The 18,977-nt window shown below is 23.7% G+C and overlaps 3 protein-coding genes across 3 annotated transcripts; 1 reads left to right on the top strand and 2 right to left on the bottom strand.

The window, feature by feature from the left end:
- The first annotated feature begins 1,270 nt into the window (after positions 1-1,270).
- On the top strand, positions 1,271-5,564 carry LOC127279615 (uncharacterized). The gene is made up of 6 exons (XM_051302064.1): positions 1,271-1,626; positions 1,750-1,883; positions 2,014-2,293; positions 4,593-4,892; positions 4,984-5,157; positions 5,236-5,564. The coding sequence occupies exons 1-6, from the start codon at positions 1,457-1,459 to the stop codon at positions 5,411-5,413; spliced, it is 1,236 nt and encodes a 411-aa protein (XP_051158021.1). The 5' UTR covers positions 1,271-1,456; the 3' UTR covers positions 5,414-5,564.
- A 10-nt stretch (positions 5,565-5,574) lies between these two features.
- Positions 5,575-10,879, bottom strand: LOC127279614 (UDP-N-acetylhexosamine pyrophosphorylase). The gene is made up of 3 exons (XM_051302063.1): positions 9,776-10,879; positions 6,622-7,018; positions 5,575-6,541 (listed from the first exon to the last, which is right to left on the bottom strand). Exons 1-3 carry the CDS (start codon positions 10,255-10,257, stop codon positions 5,993-5,995), a joined length of 1,428 nt encoding a protein of 475 aa, XP_051158020.1. The 5' UTR covers positions 10,258-10,879; the 3' UTR covers positions 5,575-5,992.
- Positions 10,880-12,245: 1,366 nt separating this feature from the next.
- On the bottom strand, positions 12,246-18,020 carry LOC127279611 (alpha-soluble NSF attachment protein). Its single transcript, XM_051302060.1, has 5 exons — positions 17,783-18,020; positions 16,985-17,181; positions 16,605-16,870; positions 16,319-16,492; positions 12,246-13,811 (listed from the first exon to the last, which is right to left on the bottom strand). Exons 1-5 carry the CDS (start codon positions 17,872-17,874, stop codon positions 13,662-13,664), a joined length of 879 nt encoding a protein of 292 aa, XP_051158017.1. The 5' UTR covers positions 17,875-18,020; the 3' UTR covers positions 12,246-13,661.
- Between the last annotated feature and the right edge of the window lie 957 nt (positions 18,021-18,977).

Here is an 18,977-nt window from a genome sequence, read left to right as displayed (position 1 = left end):
AGCGAACCCAGGCTCGCCCCGACCGCAAAGCCAGAGGATTTAACCATCTGAGCTATTTTGTCGGTTTTGCATATAACAATTGTATTATTCAAATAAATATGCGTACAATATTCGAAACATAGAAATAATTTTTTTAACTGGCATAAATAAAGTTCTCAAGAATGTTATTACGTAGGGCCCATTTTTTAGTTTCAATTTTATATAGAATTTTATATTTGTGCTGCATGTACCCTTATATCACCTAAAATTGCAGTAATGTTGCCCTTATTTTCAGCAGTATAGCTAATAAGAAGTTAAAAAAATCAATATGAATATTTTACTTGAAAATCCATCTGGAGATTTAAATCAATCCACGTGGAAATCCAGGTAAAAATTTTACAACTTTAATTTTAGAATATATTATAAAGCGGAAATATAAGTTGTAATTGGTACCCTTGTAGACTCACCATTTCTCATTATTTTAGAAAGAGTGTCTTAATAGACTTTTTGACGCAAATTTAATTTAATTAACTTGATAAAAATAATAAATAATAGTAAGTAATAAGGTAATAACAAATAATTCTACACAGCATCTTCTGTAGGCGTAACCTATAGGGTACCTACTCCATTGCTGATAGAATTATTATAGTGCTTCATATTGCTAAAATTTTCTGCAAAAGAGATGCAGGAGAAAACATTTTTTTAACCGACAAAAAATTTTTTAATATTAAGCTGTTCATGTTTTACAGATATGATTTATTTTCAGTATTTTATTAATTCGTCATGACCTACCTGGTTTACATTTATGGTAAGTATCAATATATCATTATAATTTTATCAATTATCACCTGGAAATCACTGAAATATCATGGAATTTTGTAAGAAAAAATTGGAAGAAATCCTGAAATGGGATCTTGCAAAAATAGCATTTGTTGCATTTCTGTTTTTCGATTGAAAAAAATTGCATTTGGAATGCTTTTCAAATTCCATATGGATTTTCGGAATTATTTGGAAATCCACATGGAAATCCAGTTTCATAAAGCCATCTGAAAATTTATTAATATCCATGTGGTTTTTTAGGTGGATTTCCAAGTGGAAATCCACTTGGTTATTTTCAGCAGGGATATTGTTCTTAATTTTTACTATTTTACAAAATCAGAATAAAAATTGTACATAATTATATAATTTAATAAAAAGTCAACCAAAAAATATAAAATTAAGTTTTTAATGGTAGCAGCTCCGATGGTAACAACAAACAATCGTCTCAATATTTTACAATTGTGCGACAGAGGCGCTTCATCTGTTGAGTCTTGAGTCTCTGGTTCATAAAGCCGCATGTTTTGTTAATAAATAATTTATTAAAACTCATCCATTTAACACCAAAAAAATTGAATGTGATTTTATCTAGTTTTCATTGAATTTTTCTGTATATGTGTTTATAATTTTCTGTAAAAAAAAAAATATATATATTGTAAAAATGAGTTCTACACAAGACTGGGATGTGGAACAACACAAACAAGAGCACGAATGTGAAGAACATTGGGAATTAAGAAGACGATTTCTTCTTGCTCACAAAGACAAATTTCCAGAGGATGAATTAGTTTGTTTAGCTCAAGTTTTTACAAATGTAGAATTTTTGGGATGCCGGTGAGTTTTATGATATATATATATTTTTCTTTTTGTTTAATTAGCCTTTAACCTCAAAATCACGAGAATTGTTATAAGTTTTGATAAATTCTCAAAAATTTATATAAAAATTTGCACAATTAGTTATCCACAAGAAACAATGGATCTTATAGCAGAATTATCACATAATGTCGCAGAAGAATACAGAGAAAAACAAAAAACGAAATTACAAAGAACCTTTGTTAAAGCTTCGGACGCCGCAAGTTCCAAAGCCAAAGGTACTTTGAAAAATTGTGAGTTTACAAATTTAAATGTCTTTAGAAAGAAAATAAAAAAATCGTTTAAGGTTTCGTTCTTTTTTTTTTGTTATAAATTTAATGATAAAAGTAAATTTTTTTCTTTTTTAAGGACAAAGACCTAATGATCACGTACAAATTAGTAATAAGCCGGAACCTGTCTTGAGTAATTTTCCCGCATCAGAACAAGATGATGATAATGATGATGATGATTTGGTTCCTTGTAAAAAAGCAAAATTCGACGATCATAAAAGTAATATTTTACCTCCCTTTGGAAATCTTGTTTTATTTGAATATCCAGATGATGCACCTCAAAGTATTATATCTAGAGCAGTTACTGCACGTGGAGGTGCTTTAGATATTAAATTTGACAAAAATAATACAGAAATAAGGTTTGATTAATTTATATTTATACAAATAGAGACAGGAACTTTATGCTTTTCACAAAGACGATTTATGCTTTTAAAAAAAGTTGTAATTATGCTTTTAAAAAATTTATTTTTTTACTTTTATTATGCTTTACATCTGAGAAATTTTTACTTAAGTTCAAAATTATTAAAACGAAAAAGTATCTAAAATTTTAACTACCATTAAATATTATTTTTAAAAAAATAATAAAGAGAGTTCAGCAACTTTTGAAAAAAAAATTAAGACCTTTTCAAAGTTTTCTAAATTAGCAATATTTTTTTTCAAGATTCACCTTTTTTTTATATATTAACTGTCGAAACTTTTAAATCTCAATTTTTTTATATCAAAAAATCATGATCTTCAATAGGTACATAATCCAATTATTTAAATATTTTCCCATTAAAATACATGGAAAATTTAAGTATACAGGCCTCGGATTATACGTCTTTTTCCAACTTTTTTTCAAAAATACGACTTTTTTCGACTTATTTTAATAAAATGCAACTTTAAAAATTTTTTTTTTTACATTAAAAAAAATTTTTTTAGTATACAATGCAGATTTTTTTCAGATCTTCTTTATTTCATTTTTAATTTTTAACAAATTTTTAATTAAAATTCTTCACTAAATTAATTATTTTTAATAATTTTAATGAAATTCTTCACAAATTCAATTTTCTTAAATTATTTTTCAATTTAAAATTTTTATGAAATTTAATAATTGTTTATAATTTTAAAAAAATTAGCAAATAAAATTACCAAAAATTTTTAATTCAAAATCACTTGAAATTTCATTATTCTGCAAAAATTTGAATTATTTTTAATGATTTTTAGAATACTTTTCGAAAATTCAATTATCTGAAAGCATTTTTCAATTGAAAACTTTTGGAATTCAATTCTTGTATGTGATTTCTAATAAATTCTTCATCAACAGAAATCACTAAAAATTAACCCTTATAATTATTGTCTCAAATTTAACACAATCTTTTGAAATTCAATTATTTCCGAAAATTTCATATTAAAAGCTTCTAAAATTTAATTATTTCTGAAATTATCCATTTAAAATTTTTTGAAATTTAATAATTTCAATTATAACAAACTATTCCTGAAATTCAATTATTTTTAATGATTTTTATCATATTCGTCGAAAATTCAACTATCTGAAACTATTTTTCACATAAAAAGTTTTCAAATTATTGTATTTTTGTCTGCAATTTCTAATAAATTTTTTAGTGAAATCATCAAAAATTTTAAATTAAAAATTACTTAAAGTTCAATCAATTGTAAATCTTTGAAAATTCAATTACTTTTAAAAAATGTTATCATAAATTATTTTTAGTTCTGTAAAATTTAATTATTGTCAGAAAATTCACGAAATCTTTTGAAATTGAATTATTTCTCAAAATTTCAATTTTAAATCTTCCAAAATTATTATTATTTTTAAAAAAATTGAATTACTTTTAAAATTCTTAATTTAAAATCATTTAAACTAATGTCAAAACATTCAATAGCAAATATTTCAAAATTAAATTATTTAAATAATAGAATAATTATTATATAATTTTAATATTAATATTATAATAATACATTATTATTATATATTTATTGTATTATTTATAAACGTTTTTTTAACTAAAAGCTCCTTGCAAATTTTATCATTTTTAAAAAATTGTAATAAATTTCTTTGATAATTTACTGATTTTAAAAAATATATTTTAAAAATATTGTTTTTTAAACATTAGTTTAAATTCCAAGAGAATTTATTTATTTTTATTAAAATTTGTATTTTACTTTTTTTTTTAAATTACCTAATTGATATTAAAAACTTTAATTACATCTTTTCGTAACATCAAATCAATTTCAAAAGTCTAAATGAAATTTTTTAAAAAAATTTCTATAAAGTTTTTCATGCATTCAAATATTAAAACTTTCAAGTGAAAGTCGTCTAAAATTTTATTGCTGTAATAAAATTAACTTCTAATCTTTACGATGCTTAAGTACGCAACATTTATGATCAACGATTAGAAATAAAAATTTATTTAACACGGAAAATTATAAAATTGTTTATCTAAACAAAAAATACTTTTGTTTATAATTTGTTGATTAATAAAAACTACAGGAAATATTTTTCAGTCAAAAAATAATAGAATTTTTCATTTTAAAAAATTATTTCTTAAAAAATCGTTTATCATAAACATAAAGTTCCTGTCTCTATAAAATTACATGACAAAAAGAAAATTAAGAGGAAATAAATTAATTATTGAAAACTTTCTTTTTTATTTCCAGTAAATGCACTATTTTTATAAATTCCAAAAAGCTTTCAGAAGGTTCAGGACAAAATCAAAAATTGGCAAAGAAAGAAGCTGCAAGTTCTGGTTTAAAAGTTTTAATGAAATATTATTATACAATAAAAGTGAAAAAAGCAATGAAAAAAGAATCAGTAACAAGTAACGAACTTAGAGGTGTAGAAGGAAATTCATCTTCAGAATTGGCTGAAGACAATATTGGACAAAAATTAATGAAATTGATGGGTTGGTCAGGAGGTGGTCTCGGAAAAAAAGAACAAGGAATCGTTGAACCAGTCACGTAAGTTCCAATTTTATTACGCAAGAAATTTCTTTTTTTTATATATATAAATGAAATGAAAAAAAAAAGAAAATTAATCTCTTTACCATAGAGTGAAACAGCAACTAAGTAAAAGTGGATTGGGATTGCATCCAGATAATTCTAATTTGAAAGTTCTTAAGAAAAAATGTTATCAAGTATTACGTGATTATATGAAAGGTGACATGAAAGAAGATTTAGTGTTTTCATCTGATTTCACAAATGAAGAACGAGCAATTGTTCATCAGTAAGTAATATAAAACGCAAAGCAAAACAAATGTTGTTCATAAATATATTATTTAATTATAATTTTATTTATTTTTAGAGTTGCCAAACAAATGGGATTAAAATCACAGAGTTACGGGCCAAAAACACAAAGAACTTTGATAATTTCCAGGAAGATTGATCCAAAAGAACTCGTGGGAGAATTACAAACAATTGGAGGTTCTACAGATAAATATGAGCTTATTAGTCCCACGGATACTATGTACGTGTTCCATTAATTTTCTTTTCATAATTTATTTTAATTTTAAAACAAAAAATTAATTTTTAATTAATTAATTAGTTTTCGAAATATTAAATTGTACATACATTTTTTTTACAATTTTTTGTTAAATATTTGAATAAAATAAAGAAAACTATAATTAGATATAATTCATAAATATTTCATTTTTTTAATTAATTTTATTTAGAACTAGAGACATACATTTTAAATGGTTTAATTTTTACAAAATAATAAAATTCATTTTAATTACACTTAAAATTGTTTTACATAATTGACCACTCGAAAGTTATTTTAAAATTTTTTAAAAATTAATATTCAGGGGGAATGAAAATCTAAATGATCACAATCAATATATAATTAAATTAATATCGTTATCATTCTATAGACTGTTCAGTTCTTGGAATGTTTTAATCTTGTACACTGATATAAATATTGCTCAAGGCACAAGTGCTTCTAATTTCGTTTTTTTTTTTTTTATTGTCTTCACAAAAAGAATAAAAGTAAATTTAGAACAATGTTAGAAGCATTTTAAAATTATGGTAAAATCTATTATTAAAATTTTTTAATAAAACTATATTTACAAATGTGAGGAAAGAACAACTGGACCATGAATATGTTTTCCTTTAGCCATTTTTTCTAAATTTTCACCTGCATATGATAAAAGAGGAGAAATTTCAACGTCTCCATTAACGGAAATTGCACCAGCATTAATTAGCCATTTTTTCTGTAATGACATTAAATCTTTACGAACAGTTGATGGACAATCAAATCCAGCGACATCTGGATTTTTTAAAGCACTAAATTCACATTCTCGAATTGTTTCCCAAACTGCGAAATTTTTTGCAAACTTAAAAACATCAAAGACAAATTTTTCAACTTTAATTCCATTTGGAGAATTGGGAATTATTTTTATTCCATTCTCATTAATATAGGGAATCTTCTTTTTTGCAACATGCAAATCAAGTTCCCCCTCGTGTTCATTACCAACAGCACACAAAAAATCTAATGTAAAATAATGATTACAAATATTGCCAGCATTAAATACTAATTCTCCATCATTGTTTCTCAATTCAGCTGTCTTTGAAGTTATTTCACTGTACTCAACAACACGATATTGTCCCTCTACCTGAGGAATAAAAAATTTTTTTCTTTTAAATATTAATTCTTTATTTGCCAAAAAAAAAAAGAATTTAATTTATCAAGTACCTGACAAACAACGCCCACTGCTTCGTTTGGCGAACGTTTTGGTACAACTTTAACTCCACAATCCGCAGATCTTGATAAACAAAATCCAAGAAAGATTGGATCAGCAATTTTAACAAGAATATTGTCTACTGAAAATACATGTACACTATTTATTCCGCGCTTCTTCATATTATCCAATACGCCTTGAATTTTTAATGCACGATAAAGTCCTCCATTTCCATCTGGTGCTTTTGATATGTGACATTTTTCATCCAATATTATTTTACCATCAAAAGTAAAACAGGGTAGCATCTCTTGTTTAAATGCTTTTATATTTTCTTTCTTTAATCCAAAATAATCATTTTTTTCAAAATATAATAAAGTTGTTTCGTGAGTTGCTTCACTTGTCATAATATACCTAAAATTATATTATTCTTTATGTAAAAAAAAGTGAGAAGCATAATTAATTAATTATTCCATAAAAATTATTAATTAAAATTTTCATTTTAAACAAATTTTTTTAAAAATTATATTTTAGACGAATTTTCATTTTTTGAATTAGCATTTGACGGAATTTCTATTTATACGAATTTTTTACTTAACAAAATTTTTAACTACCAAATTTATGTTTGGCAGAATTTTTTATTTTATAGTCATTTAATTTACATGATTTTTTTTTAAAAGAGAATTTTAATTTAATAGAATTCTCATTCAATCGAATTTTATGTGATTCTAATTTTTAAATGACAGAAACTTCAATTTACCGAATTTTCATTTGTCCGAATTTTTATTTGATAGAATATTTAAAACGAATTTTCATTTGTCCGAAATTACAAAAATGTCCGAATAAACAATCGAAAAAAAGATTTCGGTGCAATTTTTTAAAATTGACCAATCACAATTTTCTTTGATAATTTCTAATTGGTCAATTTTAAAAATTCCGCTCGAATCTTTTTGTCGATTTTTTGTTCGGGCATTTGTAATTTCGAACAAATGAAAATTCGGAAAATTGAAATTTCTATCATTTAAAAATTCGATTGAATGAGAATTCTGTTTAATTAAAATTCTTTTAAATAAAAAATCATGTAAATTAAATAATTATAAAATAAAAAATCAGCGATATAAAAATTCGGTTAATTTTGTTAAATAATAATTCGTATAAAAAGAAATTCTGTCAAATGTTAATTCGAAAAATGAAAATTAGTAAGAAAAAAATTATTATTTCTAATAAAATTCTTTAAAATAAAAATTCTGATTAATGATTTTTATGAGATAATCATGCGCTCTAAAAATATTATATCTCCAAAAAGATGCGCTCCAAAATCTGCGTTTTAAAAAATAAATAAAAATATTTATAATCAGGGTGGCCATTGAACCTGGAATCCTTGAAAACCGGAAAAACAACGTGAATTTAGTTACGCCTCGAAAAAACCGTGAATTCCATTTGAATTTTTAATTCAACCTTCAAATTTTTTTAAAAAAAATTCGCATTTTTATTTTTTTTTAAATTGAAACTTGTGATGAATTCTCCTAAATTTTTGGTCTACCTCGAAATAAAGCGTTTTTTTTTTTTTTTAAATAAAAAAATAAAAATTTTTGAAAACAAATTTTATAATTGATTGACTGAAAAATACGAATTTAAAAATTGTGCCAAACAGTACTAGGAATGCTCTAAAAAAAATTTTCTGTGACATTTTTTTAAACTATTAATTTTTTTTACAAAATAGATGAAAATTGTTTTTTCTGAAAAATCAACATTTTCTTTTTAAAAATCATTAAAAAATTATCTTTCTTCTTTCTTTATAAGCTTTTCCCAAAATAATTAATAATGTCTGATCAAAAAAATCAGATAGGATTTTTTAATTTTCAAAATTTTCAAATTAGAATTTTTGATAAAGTAAAAATTGTGCTTAAATAATTTTGCTGAATAAAATTTTCCCCAAAAATTTATTATAACATTTTTTGATAATTTGGAATCTTTAAAATCGTTTACAATATTTGCTTTCGAAATTTTTGGATAAAATTTTGATTTTTTTAAAAAATAATTTACGTCACAATTAACAATGCAACTTAATTTTTTTTAAATAGAAACTAGAGTATTTTTGACGAGCCAAAAGTTTTGAACGTTCAAATGAACAAATATTTTTTTAAATCTATAAATTATTAAAAATTATAATGGCAATGTAAAATGAAACATTGAATTAAACAATTATAAAATTAATAACTACTTTTTAGATATTTAAAACAATATTTTGTAATAAAATTCGTACTTAAAGAAGTTGCAAAAAAAATTTCGTTTATTTGAACGTTTAAAACTTTTGGCTCATGTATTTTTGTTAAAAAATTTTGTCAATAGTTGAATTTTTTAAATATTAAAAATAATTTTAATTTTTTTTACGCTTATTGTTATGTAGGCCATAAGAAAGATTTTTTTTATATTTCAAGTCAAATCTTAGGGTTTTAAATTCAATTTTTAAAGTTTAAAAATACACATTTTAAAAAAAAATTTATAATTTTGAAACGATATTAAACAAAATGATTATCATTTTTTAATTTAAAATTATGTAATAAAATTTCAATTTTAAAAAACCTGAACATTTTTTTTTTTAATCGAAAATAAAATCCGTGAAAAAACTTTGAATTTTGTTCGCAAATTTAAGTGACCACTCTGATAAATAGTTTCAATTTATGAGACCAATAATAATATTTGATTGCTTACATTGTATTAAGAAAATATGTTTAAAAACACTTCAATTTAATGATAATAAAAAAATAAATCTTTAGAACGAAATTGATAAGACAGACAAGTTTTTATATTTATGTTACTATCACATTTAATGGAAAGTTCAAATTTCTTTTCAAATATTATGAAATATTTAAGAGAAAGTAAAATACAATGATTTTTCATGTACCTAATTTTGTCTTAATTAAAATTTCCATATGTTGTCATAAATAATAATAATTTTGTTGCAATCAAATTTTTATAATCTATTCATACAAAAATATTGTAATATTATTCTCAATTTTATGAGAAAATCACTTTCTATTTTTTTTTGGAATGATCTTGACATTTAAAAGGGTATCAAAAAAAAAAAAGAAATGTTAATACTCTCACTGAACTTTCTATTGGAATAAACTTAAAATAAAATTCTAAATTATAATTTTTCCCGCGTACCATGTAATATGACCATGTTTTTTGAATTTTTCTTCAGCAAGTTCTTGTAGTTTACGAATTCTTAAAGCTTGCAAACGAAATAGAGTGCTGTGTGAAGGAAGTCCAACATCATACATTCCCTTGGGATAATTTACACCAAGTCGAGTACCTTGACCTCCAGCCAATAAAAGTATAGCGACTCGACCTTCGGAAATTTCCTTTAATCCTGTCAATTCGTATTGTTCTAATTTTTCTTTTGTTGATGAACATACAGATTCAAAAACATTTTCTGGTATTGGTTTTATTTTTGAATCTAAATTTTCACGATTTGCTTTTATTGAAATTAATGATTTTGCAAAATAAGACGTGACCTCCGGTAGGTCCAATTCTAAAATATCTTTAAAAAGAGTTGATTTCTCTTGATCTGAAATTTTATCCCAAAAACGAAGTAAATGTACTTGATTAAATTTTTCAAGTTTTTCTTTTAAACAATTCACTTCCATGATTGTGTAAAAAAATTACGTTTATTGTTACACGATAAAAATAAAAAAAAAAATTGTAATATTTATTATCGATTGTTATCTAAATTTATCAACGAATTTCCGCAAAGTCAAGGAGTCTTCACGATTCGCAGTAACCGACGAGAATACTGATATTACAGATTGTTGTGGTACGAACAAGACACGTTGACATTTCCAATGGAGGGATAGTAGTGGTCCCCTCTCACCTTTACAATCACTTTCACATTTCTAAGCAAAACTGGTTTCTCATTTTCTTTTTCTTTTACAATCACCGTTTCTCTGGTCCCCTCCATGCTTTTATTTTTATACAGTATTAATTTTGTTCTTTTTCTTCAATCACCTTCAAAGTGAGGTTATAGTCTTATCGGCGAGGCAAACTAAGACTTTAAAAGTCGCTCTGGATTCACCATCGACGATCAAAGATCACAATTTTATTTTTTATCGAGTTTTTTTAAATTAACTTGATTATCTTTATAGTTATCTTACAGGATTAATTTAAAGGAGGAATTAAAAAAAAAACTACAACACTTTATTGCTCCAATTCATATATTGATATACATTATATTCTCTGATAACATATATATCACATTAATGTGCGTGTGCGGCGTGCGTACCGCGAAATGTCAGTCAGGGTAGGTTATACTAACAAAACCCGGCAATTTGAAATTATTAAAACTATTTTTAAATAAAAAAAAAAAAAAAAATTTGTCGTTATTACCGCAATAAAGATTTTTATAAAAACTTGACTTGCTATCCTCTTCAAAAATGTAAATTTGCGAAAAAGTAATATTAAACTTGTGTCCAATGAAATTTTAATACATCGAAATTTACTTTACTGATAGGGTAAAAGGTACAGTGACCGCGACACCCTGACAGTGAACGACACCTGCTATTAAAAACGATAATAACTATATAGAAATAATAATATTTAATTAAATATCACTAGTAAATTAATTAATATATACAATATTTAGAAACTGATACAGTTGACACAAAATTTTATATGTTAATATTTTACTTTCTAGAAAAATAACCTCAAAAAATTTGCTTTATTCATTGTAAATTTTACAAATATGAAGAAATTGTTAAATAATTATATTTTAAAAGCAACTTTTTTTGTACATTAAATCTGAATAATAAAATTAGTGATAATATCACGAAGTAGTATAAAAAAAAAAATACTACTTCGTGGATAATATTAATAAACATCATGTTATATTTTTCATTTTATTAAAGGGTTTCGTTCACTGTTTTCATACCATAGATTTTTAAATTAATAAACTCTTATCAAAGTATTTTTTAATTTTAAACTTGTGTACTATAAATTTTAACCCAAATCTTTTATTTGAAATTTATTTTATAACTAAATATTTAATATAAATTCTGATAAAATGTCATTTAAAATTGACCCGTAAAATTTCAAACAATAAAAATTCGTAGCAGCGATGTTGGAAAAAATTGTAATTTTTCAAAAATCCAAAATATTGGAAAAATAGTAAAATTTTTTATTCTTGTTAATGTAGGGAAATAAATTAACACCTTTAATAACGTATATTTCATTTTTTTAAATATCTAATAAATTTATTTATAAAAATCTTTTACACTAAATCTTCTCTTTGGAAAATATGAATTAAAAAATAAAACAATGGTAAATAAAAATATCTTTCCAAATTTTATATTATAATAAAAAAGTAAAATAAATAATAAATTATGTTTATTATAAATTCAAGAATTTAAATTTTTTGTAATAAAAAAAAACTTTTTTTAAAATTAAAAAATAAAACAATGGTAAATAAAAATATGTTCTTTTTTTATTTCCAAACCCAAAATTTATACTACAATAAATTATGCTCACTATAATTTCAATTTTTTTTATTAATAAATTTATAAAAATATTTTTAACTTACCTCTTTCACACTTTAAGTCTTCATTGTTTTAAACAATAAATTAAATAATAAAACAATGGTACATAAAAATATGTTCTTTTTTTTTATTTCAAAACAAAAATTTTATATTATAATAAATTATGCTTATAATAAATTCAAGATAAATAATATAAAAATGAAAATACATAACTGACAAAAACAATATTAAAGTTATTTGTTATTGACCTAATTATTGTATTTTTTTTTGCCTAATTAAAATAAAAAGCAAATATATGTGAATAATTTACACTAGAAAATTAAATACATTAAAAAATGTAACAACAAATATAAATAAACAATAAAACTCATGTTCAACTAAAACAAGAGTAAAAAAAACTCTTCTTCGTCAAAATGCAGAACTGATTATGTATTTATTTTGGTCTCAGCTGCATATGCATTGTTTGCAAATTTTTTTCAACACTATTTATTTTTAATTGTAAAATTATTCTATAATAATTTTTTATTTTAAATGTTTTAAATAAATTGTAATAATTTACCTCTATAGATTGTGTATAGAAAAACAAAATTTAACCTTCTAGAAAAAAAGAATTATTACAAAATAAATTATTAAAAATTAATTTTAAAATGTAAAATAAGTTTCATGAACTAAAATTTAAAGTTTTGAGGTAATTGTTAATAATTTAAATTTTTAATCAACTTGAACATGAGTAACAACTGTTTAAAATACGTAAAGTACATAAAATATGTAAACGCAAAATATCACATAAACATAACATAATATTCTTAATTAAATTTAACCAAACACTTAAAATATGATATCAATTGATACTAATAATTATTTCTCCATTTTTGAATAATAAAAATTATTATTATTTTTTAAATCACTTTCAATATATATATATATACGACTGATCTATAATAATTTAGGAGACCGTTTATTGCGAATCTAGAATTGTGAATTATTATCAACGTGCATTATTTACTTCATTACTTGTACGAAAAATATTAATTAACATGACTTACAGTAGATTATTTTTATGTTGACATAATATTTTAGAAGCCGAATTAAAAACGGGTTGTTGTTTTCTTTTTTTTATGTGATTACATACACCATAAAGTTTTAACAATAGCAATAAATATATGTAAAGGACTACTTACAGATCCCTAGCTAATTACACGCTTCTAAATTAACCTTGGGCATTATTGAGATGATATTATAGTACTTGACGTTTAACTACATTTTTATATACCACTGATTATTTATGAACTATGATGTATATGCGATTACTAGTTGAACGAATTTTCAATGAAATTTAATATGATCGTATCGTGAATGACTGGTCTTAATGCACAAATTAAGACCAAATGAGGAGAATTGTGTTTGTAGTTAACATTTTTTGTTTTATGTTCGTTACAAGCGAAAATGGAGTGTTAGGAGTACACGTGGGATCAGAGGAAGAAAAGTGACACTGGAATGTACCTCAAGGCAAATGAAAATAATCAGCGCAAATCGGGGTTGTCGTTGACTTGTTTCTTCACACGTAACAAAACAGTTGTATACCATTGATCAAGACGTGAAATTGAGTCATATTCTTTAACTGCTTCTGTGAAACCTTCCACATTTTGTTCCTCTAAATGTTCTATAAGTGTCTGAAAATAAATTAAATTCAAAATTTGCAATATCAAAAATAGAATATTATGAAAGGGACGCATGATTCGAGCTAATGAATATTTTGCAAAATTAATATTCATTCTAATCCTTCTCTTTGCAAAATTAATATTCTCCAAGACAATGTTTTAAACAAATTAAGATTCGATCAAATTTAATTTCTGCCTAATTAATTGTCATCCAATTAAAATTTCTGCAATATTGATAATAATCAGTTTAATGAAAATTCACAAAAATTAATAATTTAATTTTGTATAGATAAAAGTAAAAACACTTTTATTTAAGACGACGTTTCGGTATGTAGATTCGCTACACCATCATCAGATGACTTTAATAAAACACAAAAAAGTAGTATACATTTAAATACACATAAGATTATATAAAAAAAAAATGTATAAAAAAAATTATTAAAATAAATTAATAAGTAATTACCAAATTAAACATTTTTTTTTTATAAAATTCACACTTCAAAAAAATTAAAAAAAAAAAAAAACAGTAAATAAATAAATCGACATCAGTGTCCATGATTTACAGAATTTTTAATAATATTAAATTTATTATTAAATAATTTTTTCCTTTTTAGCTTCAGAAAGAAGATTTTTCATTATCTAATGATAAATAATTTTCTCTAACTTGAAATATAATTTCACTATAAAAATTTATATTTAATTTTAAGGGGAGGCAGGACCACCAATTTTGACCTACTTAAATTTAAATTATTAAACGAGGTTATATTTTTTTTCTTGAATTATTTGGGTCCTAAAAACATATAAGGTGGTAAAAAAAAAAAAGAAAATTTTAATTTTTGACCATTTTAGAATTTTTATTTTTTGAAAATCCATGCGAGAGATTCTTAAGAAGCATCAAAAAAGCGGGGGAAAAAATTGTCGATGAAAAATGGTCAAAATTGGGGATGGTGTCTCCCCTTAAAAAAATATTCTTTGTTTACTTTATAATTGTAAAAAATCCATAAATAAATAATTTTATTATAAAAAAATAACATGAGTGAGTAACACAATTATTATTAACGTTAATTATCAATCACTATTGTAGTTTTGTTAATGATTGAAAGAATTAATGAACTTTCTTGATTTCAATTCAAAAATCTCTTAAATTTTAAGAAAATTAAGTTATTTTGTTAATAACAAACTTAATATTTAATAAAGAATATTATTCTGATTTGGAAAATGGAAAATTTTCATACTAAATTTCAAGAATAAAGAGAGAAAATTATTTATCATTAGATGATGAAAATCTTCTCACCGAAGTAAAAATGATTTAATAATATTTAATATTATTGGGGTTGTAAATTTTTTTTTATGACAATATTGAGTATTTAAAATTATAAAATCATATGAAAAATAAAAAAAACAATTAATTTGTTAATAGTTTTTCAAAAAACTAAAAATTCTCGAAAATTTAAAAATTGAACTTTTCTCACAATTTCTTTTATTTTTTTTTTTATAGGCTTTTTTTGTGGTAGGTAGTTAAAAATTTATTTTTTTTATTTTTCACAGTGAAATATCATTTTTTAGGCTCTGAAAAAATGCCCCAAAAAATTGTTTACCCCTAAACAAGGTTAATTTTGATTGGTTTAAATTTTACTGGTGATTCTTTAAACATTCAACTTCTTCCACGATTATTTTTCTTACGCTTTTTTCATGATTTTAAACAATCAATCGTATGGATTTTAAAAAATTTTAATTTTTACGAAAACTAAAATTACAGAATCGTTTTTCAAGAAGATTTCAAAAAAATCTTATTTAAAAATAAAAATAATAATGAAATATTAAGTTTATGTATTTGTAAGGTAAACATTAAATTATAAATTAAAATTGTATTGAAAGAAAGAATTATAATGAACTCTAGTTTCTTGCATTGAATTTTGAGATAACATTTTCTTGAATTGAAGAATAATTAAGAATTGTCTTTCATTAATTTGTTTAACTTCATGTTGTAACGTAACAACTAAAAAAACATTTTCCCGACGGAAGGCGTCGAAATAATTAAAATAAATAAAAAATTTGTAAAAAAGGTTTTTTCTAACTTTCAGAATCACAAAAATGGTATATTTTAATTATTTTAAAATTTGTTTGACGTGTTAATTTCATTAAAAAAAATTTTTAACTTGAAAATTATTAATTTATTTTAAAATTATTTTTTTTTTTTTAAACTTTTTTGTTTTATTAAAGTGACTTGATGATGATAGCGAATCTAGTTACCAAAATGTCGTCTAAATAAAAGTGTTTTTACTCTCACCTGTCTTTCAAAATCGAAAAAATAATTTATATATAGATAGGCTAATTAAGGTCTAATTATCTCGAAAACTAATTAATATTTTTAATTAATGCACCGTTAAATTCGAATTTTTATAACGATTCCGATATAAAAAACTCATTTTTCGTCAAAAATGTAGATAGTGACTTTTTAAATCAGAACGGCAGTATTATGAAAGGAAAAAAATTCTATTACGAAAAGTAATAATTACTTTGATAAGTTTATACTCCCTGGAATCTTGAAACGCTGGATACTGTTGTTCATATCGTTCAATGGCATGTTGAGCATTAAGAACATCAACACAAAGATGACATAAAGCAGCTCTAAAGAAATATTCTTTTGCACTGTATTTGAGTAACGAACTTTCCAGTGACGATGAGGCAACCTGAAATTTACCAAATATATTTATTTATTCACAATTTTGTTTTTTTATTTCTTTCTTTCTTTTTTTTTTTTTTTTTTTTTTTTTTTTTTTTTGAAGAAAAAGGCTCTTTTACCTGTTCGTAAATTTGAATAGCCTTCTCATAATTTTCAAGTTGGGCGGCGTATTGAGCGACTTTCAGAAGACACTTGTTTGCTGAAGAATTGCTTTCTTCACCACGAAAATAATCAGCTGCTTGTTCATAATGATGTACAGCACGTTCTAAATCAACAGCTTCACTTTCGTACATTTCAGCTATACTTTGATGGTGTTTTGCAGCCATCGTAAAACGGCCCATTTCTAAATAAATCTCAATAGCCTTTAATAGACAATTTACAGCCTCTGAAATTTAAATATTTATAAAACAAATTAATATTCGAAAAATTGATTTAAAAAAAAAAAAAAAACGAAAGTAGTTTCTAAATCATATTAAATTTTTTTTCAAAATTATCGTACCATTGGGATCAGATTTCTTATAGCAATTAGCAGCGTCAACGTAATTTGTAGCTGCATCGTGTCGACTTCCCGATTTAGCGTGCAAATTTGCAGCTTCACAAAATGCATTCCCTGCAGATCCCCATTTTTTTGCCATTTTAAACATATTAGCTGCTCGCTGATAACATTCTACAGCTTCTTCCACTTTTGATGACCCTCTAATTAGTACATTTTAATTATTAAATTCCATTGAAAATTTAAAAAAATATATATACATATACCACAGAAAACATTAAACTGTTTACAATATGTTAGTTTGTAGATAATAGTTTATTATAAAATCTACAAAAGACAATAAATATATCATGAGAAAAAGTAAACTTTTTAATCAATAAAAAAATAGATCTACACAAAGTAAATGAATTAAAAATTGGAGAATTATTAACATAATAGTTGAATAATTATTCTAAACAGTGCGTATTAAATTTGTCCAATATTTTATTACTTTCGTATACATATATATAATGTACATATGTTGTCAATGACAATCAATCTTTTTATCTCTATACATATTTCATCAATTTTTGTACGAGTCGACTCACTATTATATTTGAATCAACTACGCAACCATCTTTGACAGAGATATATATATATATATATATTTAATGACGTTGCAAGTATTTTCTAATTTCTTAAATGTTTTATATATTTTAAAATAAAGAATGAATTTATTGTCTCTAGATCCATGTGCTTTAAATATTGTTCTGTATTTGTAAAAGTCGGTCAGACAAAGTTGCGCAAATCGATATAACAACTCACCCAAAAAGGGAACCAAAGAAACCTTTGGAGGAGGTTAGTTTTTTTTCTGCCTCTGCCATCAATTGCATTGCTTTTTGTTCGTTGTCTGCCATTGTGAGGCACTTGAATTTTCACTGAAATAAGAAACACTAACAATTCACTTTTAATCTTGTTTTATTGTTTCTACTTGTGAGAAGAAAGGAAATCCAATAATACATTCGGTGAACCATAGAGCTAAATAAAGATAGAGTTGGACGTTGGTTTTCTACTAAGGGTTGGGAAAGTATAATCTCCCATATGTGACACCTCTGATTTCAACTTTGAAATGTGACATGTCTGATCGTGAGGAACATCTGAAATGTGACATTTTGTTGGGAAAAGTCGGAAAAGTTCAAAGTTGTAATGAGTTTTTGACAGAGATGGGTACGTAGAAAACTTCGAGTATAATACAAGGTATTTTACGTGTAATATACAGGTATTATACATGAGTTTTCTACATGTGTATTATACATAAGGCCAATTTTGAGAAACATAACCCTAAATCTCCTTGTTTAGAATTTCCAATTTTCAAAACTTCTGATATTGGAAAAATTAAGGCTAACGCACAATAGATTCGCGAAAGTCATTTGCGAACGAAATGCATGAGATAGAAAAGGATACGAATATATTTCTATCCTTTTCTAACTCATGTTTCACGTTCGCGAACGTCTTTCGCAAAGCTATTCTGCTTAGGCCTTTAATTATCGATGCTTTGATAAAGTTTAAATTATATTAGTATTTCTCTTCTAAATTGAGAACAAAAGCACATTTAAAATGTTAAAATTTTTTACGAAATTATTGCAAATTAGATAATATTAGTTAACTCAACTGAAAGTTGAATATTTAAATATTTAATTTATTAATTAATACTTATTTACCAACAATAAACCAGAAAGTAGATAACAAAAATAGGTTATGTTGCCATTGATGCCCCTATCAAAAAATTACACGTGTGTAGATTTGGCCCCATGTAATTACACGTGTAATTGATACTTTGATATTTCTCGAATATTTTATAAACTTTTTACACGTGTAATTCATACTTAAAATTTTTTTTTTAATTTTAAGAATTTGTTACATGTAGTAATTACACGTGTAATTGATACTTTCATATTTCTTGAATATTTTATAAACTTTTACACGTGTAATTCATACTTTAAATTTTTTTAAATTTCAT

This window comes from Leptopilina boulardi, unplaced genomic scaffold, assembly GCF_019393585.1.
Source record: "Leptopilina boulardi isolate dan_hultmark-lab unplaced genomic scaffold, ZJU_Lbou_2.1 LbouV2_221, whole genome shotgun sequence".
NCBI lineage: Eukaryota > Metazoa > Arthropoda > Insecta > Hymenoptera > Figitidae > Leptopilina > Leptopilina boulardi.
The sequence above is the reverse complement of the archived record's forward strand: the minus strand, read 5'-3'. Positions and strand labels throughout refer to the sequence as shown.

Coding starts and splice junctions, on each gene's coding strand:
- LOC127279615 (XM_051302064.1), top strand. CDS start 1,457: ATGAGTTCTACACAAGACTGGGATGTGGAACAACACAAACAAGAGCAC. Junction 1,627..1,749: donor GTAGAATTTTTGGGATGCCG/GTGAGTTTTATG, acceptor TTGCACAATTAG/TTATCCACAAGAAACAATGG. Junction 4,893..4,983: donor GGAATCGTTGAACCAGTCAC/GTAAGTTCCAAT, acceptor TCTTTACCATAG/AGTGAAACAGCAACTAAGTA.
- LOC127279614 (XM_051302063.1), bottom strand. CDS start 10,257: ATGGAAGTGAATTGTTTAAAAGAAAAACTTGAAAAATTTAATCAAGTA. Junction 7,019..9,775: donor AAACATGGTCATATTACATG/GTACGCGGGAAA, acceptor ATATAATTTTAG/GTATATTATGACAAGTGAAG. Junction 6,542..6,621: donor CAGTGGGCGTTGTTTGTCAG/GTACTTGATAAA, acceptor TTTATTCCTCAG/GTAGAGGGACAATATCGTGT.
- LOC127279611 (XM_051302060.1), bottom strand. CDS start 17,874: ATGGCAGACAACGAACAAAAAGCAATGCAATTGATGGCAGAGGCAGAA. Junction 16,871..16,984: donor TAAGAAATCTGATCCCAATG/GTACGATAATTT, acceptor TTTAAATTTCAG/AGGCTGTAAATTGTCTATTA. Junction 13,812..16,318: donor GGGAGTATAAACTTATCAAA/GTAATTATTACT, acceptor ATTTATTTTCAG/ACACTTATAGAACATTTAGA.